The sequence below is a fragment of the Dipodomys ordii genome, unplaced genomic scaffold (genome assembly GCF_000151885.1).
Source record: "Dipodomys ordii isolate 6190 unplaced genomic scaffold, Dord_2.0 Scaffold91, whole genome shotgun sequence".
Lineage (NCBI taxonomy): Eukaryota > Metazoa > Chordata > Mammalia > Rodentia > Heteromyidae > Dipodomys > Dipodomys ordii.
The window spans coordinates 2854637-2874264 of NW_012267307.1; the positions used below are offsets into that span (position 1 = coordinate 2854637).

Genomic DNA, 19628 nt, shown 5'->3' on the forward strand with positions numbered 1-19628 from the left:
ACTTTTTACCCAGTCTTCCAGTAGAGAGATGATTTTCATGCATTCTAATTTGGACACAGTGGTGTATATTTTTGAGAAGTAAAGAAGAAGTTTGTTCCACAGGAAATGATCAGTGTCGTGGCCATTCGTGGTGCTAGTTGTTTTAAGGAGTAGTGGTTTGGATGTTGCTTTTCCAGAACCTCATCTGTTCTGAGTGCGGGGATGAGTTCACGCTGCAGAGCCAGCTGGCCATCCACATGGAGGAGCACCGGCAGGAACTGGCCAACAACCGTGTCTATACCTGCAAGGCCTGCAAGAATGAGTTTGAGACGCCATCAGAGCTGAAGGAGCACATGAAGACTCACTATAAAGTTAGGTATGGCTTATTCCTAATTCTGTGTGGGGTATGAAAAAATGGTTTCTTATCTGCTAAGTCAGGAATTGGTTATGTAAAACCAAGTTACACGTGTGCAGTTAGAGCTCAGAATCGTGGCTACCATGCCTGTACTTGATTGCATATACACATTCATTTCTGGTCAAACTTAACACTCTTGTTTACATTTTTTTTTCTTAATGAGTGAAGAACTCCTTTTGGCCCTTGTGCTCAAGTTAGCTCATGATGATGATCCATGACACATTCCTTGAGCAGATTTCCCCAACAGACTGGAAAAGGCTGTCTCAGATACTCTTTAGCTGTTGTGTTATCAATAAGTTTAGCTTGAGGCCATTCTAAGCTCTAATGGTTAGGAAATAGGTGTTTTTAAATGAGAGGTCTCACACTACTTATAAAGCTTATGAAGGGTGTAAACTCCGTGCAATGTATTTCTCATCCTTGTCTGTGCTTTTCATCTTGCCAGTTGTTGACTAATGTGTTGCCTGCCAAATACTCCATTATTTCAGTGGGTGTTTTATATAAATATAATGCATGTTCCTTGTGCACATTACATTTTTGTGTTGGTGAGATTTTAGAGCTGTTATTTTTGACATTTCTTATAGGGTTATTGAGCTGATTGGAGGTGTGTAGCTAGTCACAAGAGTCACAGACAGCTCTGCCTTCTAGGTCTTCTCAGAAAGATGAGGCACATGCTCAGGAAGCGGTCCTGTAGAGCGAGTAGGAGGTAGAGCAGTGGCGTGCTGAGGTGACCCAGCCCTGAGTTTCCTGTGTGTCTGAGAATCAAAGGCAGCTGTGATGAGTGCTGTCTGGGAAGGGCCGGAGTGGACCGAGTGTGGAGAGGCCAGCTGGAGGCCAGCCCGGGTGCCACTCTCACCACTGGGGACCGCCTGTGGCGGTGTGCACGCAAACGAGTGGCCTTAGCAGTGGAGCACGTCTCTGGCAGGATGTAGCAGAGTCCCTCCGGGAGGCTGTTACCGTGGCACCAGGTAGAGGTTGACCAGAAGCTGAGAGAGGGGAGCATTCTGAAGTGTTTCAGATTCGGGAGGTGGACTTGAAGAATCCAGCGTGCCCCTGATGTAAACCTGATTCCTGGGGGTTTCTGTTTTCTGAGGTAGAAAGGAGCAGGTTGGATAACGCCAGGTCCACTGGAACTCTGGCCAGCCAGCCCCAGCAAGGCCAGGTAGACGGTCAGTCAGCTGTCGGGTGTGTGGGTGGGGGAAGAAGTTTGGAAATGATGCTGTAGAAAGTGGAGACTGAGGCTGTGCAGACTCGCAGAGGTCTCTGACCAGCCACAGCTGATCTAGGAGAGACAGTCCACTTCTACTCTAGCACCACACTGGGACCTGGCGTGGGTAAAACAAGCTTGTCTTTCATCAGAAAAAAATGAATTTTCCTAGTAGTATTCTCATTTTGAAACTGTAATTTAAGAGGGATGACTTAATGATGATTTCTTCCTATTATACCTAGGGTATCAGGTACAAGGTCTTATAATCGGAACATTGACAGAAGTGGCTTCACCTATTCCTGTCCACACTGTGGGAAGACGTTTCAAAAGCCCAGCCAGTTAACTCGACATATAAGGATACACACAGGTGTGAAGAACATCACTTTGGGATGATTTATTAAGGAAATGTGCCTTAGTACTAGTGCAGATATAAATATCACTCTTATGTGGTATTTGAATCTAATCCTGGCTTTTCTAAACTTTGCTCTGTAGTATTGGTGAAAATCTTACTGAACCTTTCTCTGATATTACCTCACTTGAAATATAGGGATATTATATCCATCAAATAGTTGTCCTACATTACAAATGGACAAATCCACAAAGTGTCTATAGAATAAAGTTCCTGATGTATAGGGGTATGCTTTGTTGCTGGGACTTGGAATTAGTGGTGGGCTGGTAACACCTAGGCTGATTAGTTCTGAAGACAACACCAGGTCTTCAGATGCTATTAAAATATCCTGCCTTCACGAACTATACTGTAAAGCGTCCAAGTAATAATTCATTCTCTGTGCCATGTCTTGCTCATTCATTATTTTTGCTTGAATATTTGAAAACAAGTACAGTATTCACTGTATTGAGCCTTCCTGCCATTTTGTAGGACAGTTTACCATATTGTACAGTAAACCAAGGTCAGCTCTGGGAGAACAGTGCAAATATTTATGTCTTTGAAGTGACCCCTGCATTGTCACTTGGTTTTCTTTCAGTCTCATCATTTGGTTTCCTGCACAGTGACAAGCAGTGGCATCTTGTCGTAGTGTGGGCGGCAGCAGTGGTTGGTCAGCCCGTTTAGATTGTGCGTTGCTGCTTTCCCATCAGCACTCTTAGAAAAGTGTCTCTGTGTAGAGGACTGTCAGATCACCCAGATAATTCCAGTCTTGTTTGTCATTATGAAGTTAGCATTTTCAAAGCATCAGCCCATCCTTCTTCCTAGAGTGAGGAGAAAAGAAAGCAATGTGTGTAAAATCTGAGACCTCCAGGCACTGGTGGCTCATGCCTGTAACCCTAGCTACTCAGGAAGCTGAGAAATGAGCGTCAAAGTTCAAAGCCAGCCTCAGCAGGACAATCCATGAAATTCTTATCTCCAGTTAACCAGCAAAAATCTACAAGTGGAGCTGTGGCTCAGGAGTGCTACCTTTGAGCAGACAAGCTCAGGGATACACGTAGATCACGAGTTGCAATCCCAGTATCAGCTCACAAACACAAAAGATAACAGAACAGTGCTTTTGCTGGTCTGTGGAGTGGACTGAGCCAAACCACAGATGAGAACAGTTAGATTCCGGAGGGATAGCGATGGCCCTGGAAGTGGTTCTGGAGCTTGCCTCAGAGATGGCCGGGACTTTGGTTAGGCAAGCCAATGCTGAGATTTAGAGGAGATCATTGTGTATGTGAATGTACAGGTGTTTGGCTGAAGGAGAAGGTTTAGGGTCTTGAGTGGTAACTTGCATAGCTGTTTTCTAGCCTGTGATGCTCACACAGATCTGTGTTCTCCTTGTAGGTGAGAGGCCGTTCAAATGCAGCGAGTGTGGAAAGGCATTTAACCAGAAGGGGGCCCTGCAGACCCACATGGTCAAGCACACAGGGGAAAAGCCCCATGCCTGTGCTTTTTGTCCTGCTGCCTTCTCTCAGAAAGGGAACCTCCAGTCCCACGTGCAGAGAGTCCATTCAGAGGTACGCTTAGCTCTGAGCTCCTGAGAAGTGCTTCAGTTGATGGAGAACCTAAGAAACTGTGCTCTGATTTTTAAAGAAAATCCAGTTACGCACAGTGACCTGTTTTAGGGGGAAAATAATATATATATATATATATATATATATAAATGTATATACACTTAAAAATCCCCCCATTTGGCTTATTATATGTGGAAAAAATAGAAAATACTATGTTTTCTTGGTTTGAATATATATTTGAAAATACAATGTTGTGATCTGTTACTGTGACTAATGTATTTCTTTTAGCAGATGAAATGCAGATATTGTCAAGCCTAAGATGTAGAAAGATAAAGCAAAAATATCTGAGAAAAACAAACTTTTTTTTTGTCAGCCATGGGATTTGAACTCTGGGCCTGGGTGTTGTCCCTCAGCTCTTTAGCTTAAGGCGAGTGCTGTACCACTAGAGTCACAACACCACTTCTGGTTTTTGAGTGGTTAATTAGAGATAAGAGACTCATGGGGACTTTTCTGCCCAGGTTGGCTTTGAACCATGATCCTCAGATCTCAGCCTCCTGAGTAGCTAGGGTTACAGGGGGGAGCCACTGGCACCTGGCTCAATGAAATGATTTTGAACAATGAAAACTTATCATTTTTAAAAGCAAAGAAGTACAATGTGTGTATTTTTAATTTTTCTTTGAATAATTGAAGTAAAACTGTTAAGTACTACTTAAATGATCTGTAAGGTATTAGGCTGGGGTGTCTTATGTGTAATCTCAGTAGTTAGGATGCTAAGATAGGAAAATCATTAGTTTGAGGCCTAAAACCAAAGGTAAAGCTGATTTTTTATTTTAGGGTAGCAGGATAAAATATAAAATAAAATGGGTATCTAAAATAAAAAACCTATATGTCACAAAGTTTCATAAAGAGATTCAGAATTTAATTCTCAACAAGTTATTGTAAAAAGTGATAAGCCTTTACTATCTAGATCCAGAGGTGGTGGGAAGGGCATGTTGACAGGGTGAGGTGCTGACTCCCTGCCCTTCAGTCTAGAGAGGGCACATGTGGGCAGCACAGGCGCTTTGGTGGAGTTGCTTCTGAGTACTGAAGGCTGCATGGGGACAGCTGTGCACTTAGCAGGCTCTCAGGAACTTGGAGCCCCAGGGTGGCCCTGGGAGGCACTCACCCAGGGTCCAGTGTCTCAGGAGGCACCAAAGGCCTTCAATCTGGTTATTGAGATGTGGGAAATAGAAGGAAGCTTCAGTCAAGTTCAGAGAGCTCCATAAGTTTCTTTTTTTTTTTTTATTGTGAAAATACCGTACAGAGGGGTTACAATTACATGAGCAAGGTAATAAGTAAATTTCTTTTTTTTTTTTTTTGGGTACAGTCGTGGGGCCTGAACTCTGGGCCTGGGCGCTGTCCCTCAGCTCTTCAGCACAAGGCTAGTGCTCTACCACTTGAGCCACAGCACCACTTCTGGCTTTTTTTTTTGCTTATATGGTGCTGAGGAATCGAACCCAGGGCCTCAGGCATGCAAGGCAAGCGCTCTACCTCTGAGCCACCTTCCCAGCCTCAATAAGTACATTTCTTATCAAGCATTGTTGCCTCCTCCTTTGTTTCCCTCTTCTCCCGCGTCGTTCCCCCCACCCATGAGTTTCTAAGCCAGTTTCTGTAATGATGACAATAAGAAAGACTAGGTTCAAGATGCTTTCTCTTCATAGATACTCTTAGTCACGTTATTGTTCTCTGTGCTCTCTTTCTGCCTTTACGGTAGTTTTAGACATTAGTCACTGATAAGGTACTAAAACTGGTGATAAAAAATTAGACTGTATCACCTTCCTTCATAACCTGTGTGTATACTCCAGTTACTGAGAGTAGTATTTATATCTGTTTTGCCTTTCTTGTTTAACCTTGTATTTAGCCACTTGAAAAGCTGAGAATTGCCGGGCGCTGGTGGCTTGTGCCTGTAATCCTAGCTATTCAGGAGGCTGAGATCTGAGAATCATGCTTCAAAGCCAGCCTGGGCAGGATAGTTCGTGAGACTCTTATCTCCAATTAACCATCAGAAAACTGGAAGTGGCTCAAATGGTGGAGCACTCAGCCTTGGGCTGAAGAGCTGAGGAACAGTGCCCAGGTCCGGGGTTCAAGTCCCATGATTGACAAAAAACAAACTGAGAACTATAAAAAGTGTGCTTCCTCATTCCTGAGCCACTTCTCATTTCAGTTGATCTCATGCTAACATTAGTGATTAAGGAAATGGCTCATTGATTCTAGAGCTGTCTTAGAAGAAAGAAAACTAATGATGAAAGGAATGGTAAATTAGGATTTTCTAGAACTTAAAGGTTTTCAAATGATTAAGAATAAAAAGTATGTTTTTCTTTTTTATTCTTTAAGGTCAAGAATGGCCCTACCTATAACTGCACAGAGTGTAGTTGTGTGTTTAAAAGTTTGGGTAGCTTGAACACTCACATCAGCAAGATGCACATGGGTGGAGCCTCAAATTCCACAGGCTCTACAGAGACTGCCCACGTAATAACGGTGAGTTTACTAAATTGGTTAATCAGAGGATCCGCCCCCCCAAAAATCCAATTTTATATATGACCTCCAAAATCTAATATTGAGTGCCAGAAATGCACCATCAAGTTTTTTTGTTTTTTGTTTTTTTTTTGGGTCCGGTCGTGGGGCCTGAACTCTAGGCCTGGGTGCTGTCCCTCAGCTCTTCATTCAAGGCTAGCGCTCTACCACTTGAGCCATAGTGCCACTTCCGGCTTTTTTCTTTTTGCTTATGTGGTGCTGAGGAATCGAACCCAGGGCCTCAGGCATGCAAGAAGAGTACTCTACCACTGAACCACTTTCCCAGCCCCCATCAAGTTTTTTTATATGATGGTAAGGTGCTTCTATTTTTTTAACTAAGAAAGTCAGTCTTTGTAAACTTGAGGATAATAGATGATCCTGATTTATTTATTTATTTATTTTTGGGGTCCGGTTGTGGGGCCTGAACTCTGGGCCTGGGCGCTGTCCCTCAGCTCTTCAGCTCAAGGCTAGCACTCTACCACTTGAGCCACAGCGCCACTTCCGGCTTTTTTCTTTTTGCTTATGTGGTGCTGAGGAATCGAACCCAGGGCCTCAGGCATGCTAGGCAAGTGTTCTACCACTGAGCCACCTTCCCAGCCCTTTTTTTTTTTTTTTTAATTGACGAGTTTCACGGACTTTCCTGCCTGGGCTGGCTTTGAACCTTGAACCTCAGATCAGCCTCCTGAGTAGTTAGGATTACAGACATGAGCCACCGGCGCCCGGCTCCCATTGTTCCTTTTTTAAGACTTTTTTTTTTTCTGATTGGGGCACTTGGCTCTGAAATCCACTTAACATTTTCTTGTTGGATATTTTCTGCTCCTTCCTCTTAGCTTATCCTGTCATCAGAAGAAAGTTCTGAGTCTGTTTGTAAGCTTTCTGTGTGGTCAGGGGTCACCTGGCCAATGAGCAGCCAGTGAACCTACTCTTTGGATTCAGAGAACACAGAAATCTTTAATCTGGGGAGCTAAGTGCCATAGGAGGTTGCTGTCATGTCCCACAGTTTGTTCTTAGGTTGATAGAAGCAGGTCCTCATTTTTTAGATATTGAAGTGAGTTCTTCATTGTTCTATGGAGGTTATGAAGGAGGTTTTCCCTGTCTTTTTCCATTCCTCCCTCCCTCATTCCTTTGTGCTTCTTTTTTTTGTCGATCATGGGGCCTGAACTCTGGGCTTGGGCACTGTCCTTGAGCTCTTCAGCACAAGGCGAGCGCTCTACTGCTTGAGCCACAGCACCACTTCCAGTTTTCGAGTGGTTTATTGGAAATAAGAGTCTCACAGACTTTCCTGCCTGGGCTGGCTTTGAACTGTGATCCTCAGATCTCAGCCTCCTGAGTAGCTAGGATTACAGTCGTGAGCCACCGGCACCCGGGCCTTTGTGCTTCTTTAATGCATGTGCTGCATTTAGTATACCAGAGAGATGAAGACCTATATACTCAGTCTCTCCACACTGAAGTTAGTAAAAAGTTATAGAACAGGTTATTGGGTGTATTCATTTAAGAGCCAGTGTTGGGCCTAACACAAGTTATGCTTTATGCTAGGAGCAGGTACTGCTAATCTCAATGCTAGTAAGGGTTGCATTAGCCGTTTCTTTTTCTGTATAAATTAAAATTTTCATTTTTAATGAAAATGTCACCGTGTTCCAGGCCACACTTTTTCAGACTCTGCCTTTGCAACAGACGGAAGCCCAGGTCTCCACCTCCAGCCAGCAGAATTCTCAGGCAGTGACCGACGTCATCCAGCAGCTCCTTGAGCTGTCAGAGCCAGGGGCTGTGGATGCACAGCAGATCCCACAGGCTGGGCAGCAGCTGAGCATCACAGTGGGCATCAACCAGGACATCCTGCAGGTGAAGCACGTTTACCTGTTGGCGTGAGGCTTTCACACTTAGGCTCTGTCAGAAACCAGGCTTGTTACTGAAAGATAGCTGTGCAAGGCTAGTCAGACAGGCATCCTAAATTAAAATGTATCAACATTGAAAAAGATTATAGTGAAATGGCTTGAATAGTTCCTTGTACTCAATGCAGAATTCTAAATACTGTATTTGCTAGTCTATACATCCAAAAAAGATAAAGCTTCCTCCCTTTTTTTTTTTTTCCGGTCCTGGGATTTGAACTCTGGACCTGGGCACTGTCCCTGAGCTTCTTTTGCTCATGACAAGTGCTCTCTACCACTTGAGCCACAGTGCCACTTCCGACTTTTTTGACTAGTTCATTGGAGATAAGAATCTCATGGACTTTCCAGCCCCAGCTGGCTTCAAACCACAATCCTCAAATTTCAGCCTTCTGAGTAGCTAGGATTATAGGTGTAAGCCACCAGTGTCTAGCTAGTTTTCCTCTTTACTTGAAAAGACTCTTTAGAACTAGTATCTATCTGTTGAGTGACTTGACAGACATACTTCATTTCTCTTGAGTGTGTGGTACAAGTCATAGATGTATCTGATTCCGGTGTGTGTGTGTGTGTGTGTGTGTGTGTGTGTGTGTAGGAGGGCGGGGTGGATGGGGGCGCATTGCTGGCTCTGCTGTGGGTAGATGATCAGCCTAAGCACACCTGGGAGAGGAGGAGGCTGGGCAGAGAGTGCTTTCCTGACTGGTCACCCCAGGTCAGGACCATAGCCACAGTTCTTCACTTCCACACAAGGGCCTTCCTCCTCTTCCCTGTCTCTGCGTACACCAGCTTCTCCTGCCTCATGGTGAGGAGTTGTCCTGGTTGTGAGGATGTCACACCTTAGCCAGTGTCATAAAGAGAAACCCAGAGTGCTTATGCCCTGAGATAGAAACCTGCCGTTCAAAGACAGTTCAGGCTGTCAGAGGAAAGTTTTTGAAAGTTAATGAATTTTAAATCCCTTCGCTTTAGAGATAGAACTACTTATCACATTGCGTTTTGGGTGGGAGTGGAATGTCAGGTATCAAAAGGGAGGTCACAGCCTCCAAATTTGGATGCCTCCTTTGATAAACAGTTGCTGGGAACTGTACCGTCTATTTCTTGGAGTGGAGTCAGTTCTGTGGGTGAAGCTTTGTGGCATCTTGTGATAGATTGTGGCAGGCCGGTCTGGGCTGCTGCCTCTTCTAACCTTTTAGTTTTGTTCTGTCTCAGCAAGCCTTAGAAAACAGTGGGCTGTCTTCACTTCCAGTTGCAGCACCTCCCCACGACTGCAGCCACACCCCGCCGTCTGCAGCCCCGCCTCCCAGCCCACCTGCCTCGGGTGTGTCTGTGGAGCCGGTGGACCCTACAGTGGCTGCGCAGGAAAAGGGGCAGGAGAGCTCCGAGAAGGCAGAAAAGAGAGAGAAGAAAGTCATGAAGAAGAAGTCACCGCTCCTACCTGGTAACTTAGTGTGCTTTGCCCTCAGATGTTTTGGACAGTGTATATATGCATTTGGGGAAGCACCAGCATCCCTGCTCTGGGTGAAAGCCACGTTTGCCGCATGCTCTGAGTGACCTGTTGTGGACTGGAGCCAGAATCAGTGGGTGGTCACAGTGCTTCTTGGATGCGCTCTTTACTTCGGCTTCCAGCCAGTCCCTGGCTTGCACTTGGAAGGTCTGTGCAGGGTGTCTGCCTGATCTGGACACTTCCTCAAGCTTTAGAACCATCACCTCTTCAGTCTTGACTCACTGCCCATTGCTTCTGTGGCTCCACTGTCCAGCCCAGCATCCTTGTGGGCTCTTCTTCCTTCCCTGGGTGCTGCCACCTGACAGTGCCTAGGCCCACTCTGCTGAGCCTCCACCCTGAGCCATTCCATACCTACCCTCACTTCTCTGTTTTAGTCCTCCATCGCTTGTCCCAACCTGGCTCCTGTCCTTCCTCTACCCTTGGGGTAGACTCTTACTTTACATACAGTGAAGCTGTATATCTGTCACATTTCCAAATAACCATGCTTTCTTCTGAGGCTTTCCTTCCTGAAAGGGTCGTTCTCATCCTTACTCCATCTCAGGCCAGAAGCTATGGAGTGTGCATGCCAACGTGTCCGTACTGGTGTGGTGGGATGCTTGCATTCTCCCACAGGGATTGTGCAGATATGATCTATGGCTCTTCCAGGCAGTGGGCCCTTTCTGTCCCAAAAGGCATCTGCTCCTTTCTGCCCCCTCAGCCTCTGAGTCACTCTTGTTCACAACCAAGACCAAAATGAGATGGAATCTTAGTATCATTGTGGCTTACATTTCCTTTATGGCCAAGGATGCTGAGCATGTCTTCCTGTGATTACTGGCTATCTGTACCTCTTCTGGGAAGCATCTGTTCAACTCCTTTACTCATTTATTAATTGGGTTCTTGGATTGTTGGGGGTTTAGTGTTTTGAGCTCCTTGTATATTCTAGTTATTAGACCCTTGTCTGATGTATACCTGGCAAAGATCTCCTGTTTTGTAGGCTGTCTTTTGAGCTCAGTGATTACCCTTCATTGCAGAAGCTTTCTGCTTGATGAAGTCCTAGTGGGAGAGTTTTAATAAGTCCTATTTGAATAAGATTTCACAAGTTCTTTTCCATAGTTAGTTTGGTAAGGGTTCAGGCTCCCGATCCTGAAGTGACTATGGATGCCCAGTCATTAGGGCGTGGTTTAGGTCCTTGATGAACCTTCAGCAGGAGACTGCCCAGGTATCCTCTGGGCCCTATGAAAGTCGGGTTCTCAGTGCTCCTGCGACACCAGGTGCATCCGTCCCCTCTGTGCATGCATGGCCAGGACATAGGTTTGCCTCAAGGTGCCAGGAAGCGCACTGGGTAAGCACTTGTGCTGGGTAGGTCTCCTTGTCCACCTCTCAGAGTTCTTCTGACTGAAAGGTATAATGTGTGCTGTGCCCTTGGATTGGAAATTCAGTTTCTCAGAGGCTGACAAACCATCACTCCTTGTACATTTGCTGTTCCTGATGTGCTGGGGCTTTGCTTGAGCACGGTGACAATTTGAAGGCATTGCTTCACAGAATCTACTTCTCCATACAGCTGATGGTCAGAGCAGGTGCTAAAGCAGAGGACTGCTCTCTGCTGTCATGGTGACCTGTGTCTTCAGCTGGCCTGGTCTGGCTGACGAGAGGATTGGGTTCCTGGGGTTTCTTCCTGCATAGTCTTTGGGCATGTGTCTGAGCAGGAGGGGGAGTGGAGTTCTTACTGTAGGCCTGCAGTCCTGCGATGAAGGGGTACTGAGGGCTGGTAAGAATGTCTGAAGCAAGCCATACAGAGAAGTCTGGCAAGGGCTGCACTGTGAAACTTGCTGCTGAGGCCGCTACAGGCCCCTCAGGAATATCGTAACAGCCTGGTTCAGAAAGTCTGGAGCCTTCCTACTCCTGCGTGAGCAGCAGAATCTGAAACTCCTCCATTACTGGAGTGGACAGATTCTTCATTAGTGCTTTCTTCAGCTGATGATAGTCAGCAGTCCAGCTGTCACTGCCATCCAGCAAGGAGCGAAAGCTCTTAATACGTCTGTGTTCTGTTCAGCATATCTTCAAGGAAAGGATTCATGTGTTTCCTGATAGCTGACAAAGCTACAGAAGGGAAAGTAGTTCTGCTGTGACCCTGTGATTTAAGAAAGCTGTTGCTGGCCATGGAGTGTATCACAGTGAGCAGTGGAAACACTGTGGAGAAGTCGTCCAAGTCGCCCAGTGTCTGGTAACTGCTGTAGGAGCTGACCCCTGCTACCCTCAAAGTCCTGGGCCTTGTGTCCTGCCAGCCACTGACCACTGAACTGAAAGTGAGTAGCGTCACCTCCTCCGGGGCTGCCGTGGAGTGTGAGTCTCATCAGTGGCATGTGTGGAACTGCACATCAGCTAGTAGTAGAGGTGAAGTTCCATTAATCCGGTCCGGCAAAATGTGAGCTGCTTTCTGTGGTTCTCAAGTGTGGCTTCGTCCTCAGTTCATTTTCAGATGGATTCTTCATCGTGAGTCAGTGTTTCCATAACAGTCAGGGTATTTGCTGCTGTATCTGCTTGTTGCTGGTCTGAGTGCAGACTACCTTTAAGCATCAAGATCATCACAGCAAATCCACTGATGCTAGGGGCAGTGCCATCATCTCGGAGCAGTGGTCACTGTAGAGTCATCAGACTTTGGTTCAGTGGCCCACGGCTTAGCATACCCTATCCTTAGCTAATGGTGTCCAGCTAATGATCAGTATCTATCCCTTGGTGCTTCTCAGCCTGTAGTGTCTGGCCAGAAAGACTGCATCTTGCCAGTGCTGGACAGGCTAGCATACTGCAGCACTTGATGTGAAGGCCACATTGGCTTCACATGGCCAGTTGTGTCTGTTCCTTTATGTACAGTGTCAGAATATAATCCCATGAGCCTCCTGGGAACATCTGCCAGCAGGTGTCCCAGCAGTACATTTACACACTGTCATTGGCTGTGTTGAGACATAGCCCCAACTACTTCCTGCACTGGCATGTCACTTCAGAATTGGTGTACTGCTAGTAATTTGCCAAAGTGGGTACCATTGTGAAGTTTGTGGTGCAGTGTCCTGGTGTTACCTTTCATCACAGATTCCTGTGAGCCTCCTCTATCCAGTGTATGCACCACATCCTGCTTGTCAACTTCAGATCAAAGGCCATGAGGTGGGGATCTGTAATTGAGAGTAAAATAAAAGTAAAATCTTGGGTTATTGCTGAGGAATTATGTAACATGAAGCAGAAGATATGGACTTCTTTACAAAAAGATTTGCATTTGAGGAGTCAACATATGAATTGGTAGCCAGGATTCATATAACTGCCCAGTTCCTTGTTAGCTCATAATATTTGTATTCACCTTGGTATTATTGTTCCCGAAAGTAGAAACCCTTTATGTGGCTTGACTTTGCTGTGTGGGTTGGAACTCCTGCATACACATCAAGGCTTCAGGAAGAATCCCATGGCCTCCAGTGGCCAGGGTCCTCCGTCTGAACCAGCAATTGAGCTTTGCTCAAAAGGAACTTCCACATCTGATAGTTACTTTGTTCTGTCGGCTTGCCTGGATTGGCACGGGCCTAGAAGGTTGATGCAACATGCTCCTGGGTGTCCGAGGCATTTCCATCCTACCGTGAAGATGGTCAAAGGCTGGGGCTTAGATGGAATAAAATAAATGGAAAAAGCCCCCATTCGCACAGGCATTCTCCATCTCTGTCTGTTTCTCCTTCCTGGCTACTGGGATTCGAGCTGTTCCACCTCTCTAGCCGAGCAAGATGGATCTTTGCTCCTCTCACATCATTTCTTTTACAGTAGCAAGAGCATTCATTTATCCATCCCAGGCCCTGCATTTGAGTTTTCTGAGCACCACAATCCACCCTTGGAGCCCCTAGCATTCATAGGGGTCTTTCCTGTTCCTCCACTGGGGGGTGGCCACACAGGCCCATCCTCGCTGCCTTATCTCCCTCAGCCTCCCTCGGCCTTGGCTGTGGCTGGAACGAAGGAAGTACACAGGGCTTTCCCCTTGGCAGCAACCTGAGGCTCATGGGCAGGCCTCGCCTGCTGTTGGGTACTGAGCCTTGGTGTTCACGTGAGGCATCCCTTATCCTGGCTGGAAGTTTTTGTTTCTGGGACCTCCCTGTTCCTGGCTTCTGCCTCTTCATTCATCTGGTAAATGTACCTCAGGCAGGCCTCTCTTATCTCTAATAATCTGCCTTCATAGTGCAGCCAGGGCCTGCTCTGTGGTACAGGAGTCTCTGCATCTTCTCTTCCTGGAGGCAATGGAATTAATGGGGGTTAGTGCAAGTCTCGTCGCATTCTCGTACCTTGCATGCCTGGTACACGTACAGGACTTCCCTCCTTGATGATGCTGAGTGTTTGCAAATTTGCTGTCACCTCAGGGATAATTCTGTATAATAATTCTGCCTAAATATATCAGTGTCAGTGTGTTTGAGGAGGAAATCTATTGCTTTTCCAGACATCTCCATTTGTTACAGTCAGGAATCTGAATTCTGTTCTTTTTCTTTGCTGGTTATGTTTGAGACAGCTGCATTGCTGCCAGTTTGGAGGTTCTATTAGAAACCATTCCTAGAAGGTTAGAACTTGGTGACAGTTTTCTACTATGACAGCCTATCTAATTAAAGACATTTTAATTTTTGTTTAAAAAATATGATTTCTGGGGAAGAATTCTTAATTTTAGCTAACATTCTAGTTGCTATATTACCTTTTTTTTGGTCAGTCGTGGGGCCTGAACTCTGAGCCTGGGTACTGTCCCTGAGCTCTTCAGCTCAAGGAGAACGGTCTACGATTTGAGCCACAGCGCCACTTCTGGCTTTTTCTGTTTATGTAGTGCTGAGGAATTGAACCCAGGGCCTCATCCATGTAAGGCAAGCGCTCTACCACTGAGCCACCTTCCAAGCCCCTATTTTTTAAACTAATTTTTTTATTGAGATGAGGTGATTACATAAATTTCACACATTTCACAGTATTGTAGAATAGTGATACTTTATTAAAGTCACAGACATATTTTAACCTTCACAAGGCAAATTGTCATTATCATGGTCTATAAAATTTGTGAATTCTATGAGCTTTGACAGTATAACTATTTCTTCCACACCAGGTGATGATTACATTTCTTTCCTTTTGCTTAGTGTCAGCTGTTCCGTCTTTCCCTCTCATTCCCTCCCTCCCATCACTGCCTTTGAGTTGCTTAGTTCGTTTTCATCAATGTCCAGTATAGCTGATAGGCCCCTCTGTTGTATGTTTTCCCGTTTCCCTCTGATTCTGTGTCCTCCTCCTGGCTTCCCTCAGATGTGTACATATATATATATATATATATATATACACACACACACCATATATGTGGTCAAGAACATGGCGTCATTTAGCAATGATACAACAAAAAGAGTGGAAGTCCTTTGTTTCTTGAGTCCTGTTTACTTTGTCATATCTCCTTGCATTTTGCCCAGCCCCTATTTTATTTTTTTTTTGAAACCTAATTTTCTTTTCTTGGATTGTTTTTTTGCCAACAACATATTAAGGATACATATTTCCTATCTTTATACATTTGCTTACACTGAGGGAAAATTCTTTGTATTTGCTGATAACAGAAAGAAGGAGATGATGGATTGTTTTTTCAAGTCCTGGGACTTGAATTCAGTGCCTGGGCATTGTCCTTGAGCTTTTTTTTGCCGAAGGCAAGTGTTCTTCCACTTGAGCCACAGCTCTACTGCTGGCTGTTTTGGTGCTTTTGAGATAAGAGTCGCACAGACTTTCCTGTTCTGCTGGTTCCAAATCATGATCCTCAGATCTGAGCCTCCAGAGTAGCTAAGGTTATAAGCATGAGCCCTAATGTCTGGCTTGGATTTTTTCTTTTACTCACTTAAGAAAACTATGTCTTGGAAGTGGTGCTGTAGCTCAAGTGGTAGAGCATTAGCCTTGAGCTGAAGAGCTAAGGGACAGCGCTCAGGCCCAGAGTTCAAGCCCCATGACCGACAAAAAAAAAAAAAAAGTATGTCTGTATTGGCATAGATAAATTTAAATTTGACTTGAAATTTTCTGATGAATTTCATTAAAATGAGCAAAATGCTTTGGATTTTAGAATCTTTCCTTGAATTAAATTGTCTATATAAAAAAGTCTATATAATTACTGTAGATATTTGTTTAAGTTCAGATGAATAAATCTAAACAAATCTTTTGAAAATAAAAACATGATCTTGCAGAATTTTGTTTATGATTTTTCTTCTATTTTTGTTCTGTTAGGAATAATTTTAAATGAGATTGATAGTTGAATAATACTATTTATAGTTGTAACTTTTGTGATTTATAGAAAAAAATAGCATTTGATCATAAACAGTTTACTATTACGTAGACTATGTGTCTTAAGTATTTATAAACTTCCTGTATAGGATAACATTTCCTGATTATTTGCATTTATGCTACTTTTTATTTGATATTCTAAATATACTCAGTGAAAACTCAGCTTCATGCCTCCTCCTCCTCTTCCTCCTTATTCTCCTTCTCTTCCTTCTACTTCTCTTCCTCTTCCTCCTCCTCTTCTTCTTCCTCCTCCTCCTCCTCCTCTTCCTCTCCTCCTACTCCTCCTATCCGCCAAACCTCCACATTGATGGTGGAGTCAGTTGATCATGCTTTTGTTCTTATCCAGAGTGGAGGCATTCTGCCTTGTGGCTGCTGAGTTACTTGCTGTTGACTGCTAGCTCTCTTGTCTTGGAGAACAAGTGTAACAGTTTGTAAGTAGGGTTCTCTTCAAGACTAAATCATCCTCCTTTGACAGTTTCAGCAATGTTTGAAATTTCATTTTCTTATAATGGAAGGTGTAGCTTCTTGGGATGGGGGAGCACAGTCCTTTCTAGGTGTGATTTGCTGCTTTCTACTGCTCCCCCTCCCTGTGGAAGGAAACTACAGGCCCTGGTGTGTGGTTTCCAGGTGGGCTGGACTAGTCTTCTTTCCTTGTCACTGCAGGTTCCATCCGAGAAGAGAACGGGGTCCGGTGGCATGTCTGCCCCTACTGCACCAAGGAGTTCCGGAAGCCCAGCGACCTCGTGCGCCACATCCGCATCCACACCCATGAGAAGCCCTTCAAGTGTCCGCAGTGTTTCCGGGCCTTCGCTGTGAAGAGCACGCTGACTGCGCACATCAAAACCCACACCGGCATCAAGGCCTTCAAGTGCCAGCACTGCATGAAGAGCTTCTCCACCTCAGGGAGCCTCAAGGTGCACATCCGCCTGCACACAGGTGCGCCGTTTCTTGGGAGGACACCAGTGGGCAGCGTAAGGGGAGAGCCAGGCCTTGGTCCTCTAGGCTGTGTGAGTGTATGTGTGTGTGTGTGTGTGTGTGTGTGTCTGCGCGCATGTGCGTGTGCGTGTGTGTGTGCGTGCCTGTCTTTCTTTTCATTTGAGCCAGGGTCTCACATTGTAATGCAGACTAGTTTGGAACCTGTAGTTTTTCTGCCTCAACCATCTGAATTACACATGTATACCATACAGGCTTTGTATTCCCTCTGACTTACACATGTGTACCATACAGGCTTTATATTCCCTTCTGAATTACACATGTATACCATACAGGCTTTATATTCCCTTCTGAATTACACATGTATACCATACAGGCTTTATATTTCCTTCTTTCTCTCTACACACACTCACTTGGGATATCAGGGTTTGAATTCAGGGCCTTGTGCTGGCTAGTCAGGCATTACACCACTTGAACCATAGTCCCAGCTCATAAGCAGTGTTTATTAATTTGCCATGTTGGTCCACGTGGAGGAGCCATATTGGACAGGACATATTCATAACACTTCTAGGGGATAGCAGCCTGGGCTTTAGACTGAGTGAGCCTTTTGAAGGAGGAAACACATGCTGCATCATCCCGGGGGCTTGTGGTGTGGCAAGCCGAAGCAGCTGATTGGCCTGGCAGCCTGGGATAGAGCCCGTTGGACCAAGGCCTTGAACAGGGAGCAGACTTCCATGTCTTCCTTGCTCTCAGATCTTCTTTAGCCACTATTACAGCATGAAATTGGTCATATCTGGGCTCTACATCTTTTAAAGTAACAACTTTCTTGAGATGTAATTCACATGCAGTTTATGAAGTATATAGTTTATAATTGTGTGATCCACACAACTGTCTACTGGAAACATTTTATACCTTCAAAAAGTCTGTGTACTGGATTATAGTGAGTGTCCTTGCAGACCTCAGTACTGTCTTCTCAGTGTTTGTGTGTGTATGTGTGTGTATGCATGCATTGTTAGAAACCAGTTTTGTTACATGTCTGTCCTTTAAACCTATATTGTCATTTATGTTATGAATAAAGTTGTAAGAAGAGGAAATTCCCTTCGGGGAAGAGACAGTGATTGAGGACAATCATTTGCAGTCAGTGACAACTAGCACTGACTCATGCTCAGTGCTGGTTCTGCATCAGCATGTAACCCCTGTCGTGGCTAGTGAGGGCTTCGCATCCCAGGCTTATGGATGTCAGCTGAGCTGACAAGAGAGCTCTCTCTTGTCACATCACAGTTCTTAAGAACAACTAGTTGTTTGAATGTCCGTATTTTACAATGTATCACTTTGTTCTAAATCTAGGAAGTGTTCTCTGTTACTTACCATAACTTCTACATGTACTGTTCAAATCAAGGGAACATATAAACATAAACAGGGAGTAACGAATGAAATATTCAAATCTGTATTCGAAATACTATCAGTGTATGTTGGCATTTGCCATTGAGGTGTAAGTCCCTGAAATAATGATTTTATTTTATTAGGAGTCAGACCTTTTGCCTGTCCTCACTGTGACAAAAAGTTCCGAACCTCAGGACACAGGAAGACTCATGTTGCCTCCCACTTCAAACACACCGAGTTGAGGAAAATGAGGCACCAGCGCAAACCTACGAAGGTTCGCATTGGCAAGACAAATGTTCCCGTCCCCGACATTCCTCTGCAAGAACCAATTCTCATAACTGACTTGGGTAAGACAGAGTGCGGCATTGTCACCACTTGCTGGGTCTGCTGTCCTTCCATCCCTAATAGGAAAGTTGTGGATGCGTGTTGGTGTGGGCAGATAAAGATTTCCAGCATACTATTAGTGAAGGTTTCCTTAACACTTGTTTTATTTTTGGATTTCTGTGTTCCTCACTAAGGATTAAAAGCCTCAGGTACTACTACCTAGATTGTATTTCTGGTTAAAGGGGAAGTGTGTGAGGGGAAGTCCTCACTAAAGACATGCTTCTGAGCTAGCATTGTAAGAAACCTCTTTTTAGTCCATTTGCATTGCTGTAACAAGGAGAGCTTATGCTAGTAGCTCACGAATAGTAGCAGGTTATTTCTCTCAGATCTAGAGGCTAGTAAGTCCAAGGTGATTCAGTGACTGGGAGGCCCAGCTCCCATAGATGACACCAGGTAGTCCTCTGGGGCTCTGTAATAGGCTCGAATACTGCTTATGAGGGCTCCACTCAAGACCCAGTCATTTCCCCTAACCCTTGAGAGAAGGGGGACTGAGGGAGAGCCACGCCCAAGGGGGTGAGTCTGATCAAAGTAGGTTGTATGTATGTATGCACATATCAAAGTGGAACCCCCTGTACAACTAATTCATGCTAATATAAATGTGTGTGCATGTGCATGTGTATGTGTGTGTAAACATGTTAATTAAGTGGCTCATCTATGTCCACTAGTTAGTGAGCAAGTAAAAGGATAACAGTGATTAGGAGCCTGCCGATTGCTATGACGTTGGGATTTGATTTCAACAGAAGACTTTTGTGGGAACACAGGTGTGTAGACAAGCATTATTTAAATTCTGTGTGTAAATTTACATTTTTATATGTTGTCTATATTATATGATTTTCCTAGACAAGGTAATCTAGCCTAAGCAGAATTAATCTCAAAAAACAAAGATGTAGTTTAAATTGATATAAGGTAATGAGTGGTTAGAACCTTTATAGATATCTAAGACCATTACATCAAAAAATGAAAACCAAAACATTTATAAGAAAAGAAATTCAGCCGGGCGCTGGTGGCTCACGCCTGTAATCCTAGCTACTCAGGAGGCTGAGATCTGAGGATTGCGGTTCAAAGCCAGCCCGGGCAGGAGAGACCTTGAGACTCCTATCTCCAATAAACCACCAGAAAACCGGAAGTGGCGCTGTAGCTCAAGTGGTAGAGCGCTCGCCTTGAGTT

At 44.8% G+C, this 19628-nt stretch overlaps 1 protein-coding gene across 1 annotated transcript in view; it reads left to right on the top strand.

Moving 5' to 3' along the window:
• Positions 1-19628, top strand: part of Znf236 (zinc finger protein 236) — a 96493-nt gene that overhangs the window by 28609 nt on the left and 48256 nt on the right. The window contains exons 6-13 of the mRNA XM_013026115.1: positions 177-355; positions 1841-1965; positions 3373-3545; positions 5916-6059; positions 7737-7937; positions 9185-9413; positions 16425-16697; positions 18221-18424. Of these exons, the coding sequence (XP_012881569.1) occupies positions 177-355; positions 1841-1965; positions 3373-3545; positions 5916-6059; positions 7737-7937; positions 9185-9413; positions 16425-16697; positions 18221-18424 (1528 nt within the window). The remainder of the gene's footprint in view (positions 1-176; positions 356-1840; positions 1966-3372; positions 3546-5915; positions 6060-7736; positions 7938-9184; positions 9414-16424; positions 16698-18220; positions 18425-19628) is intronic.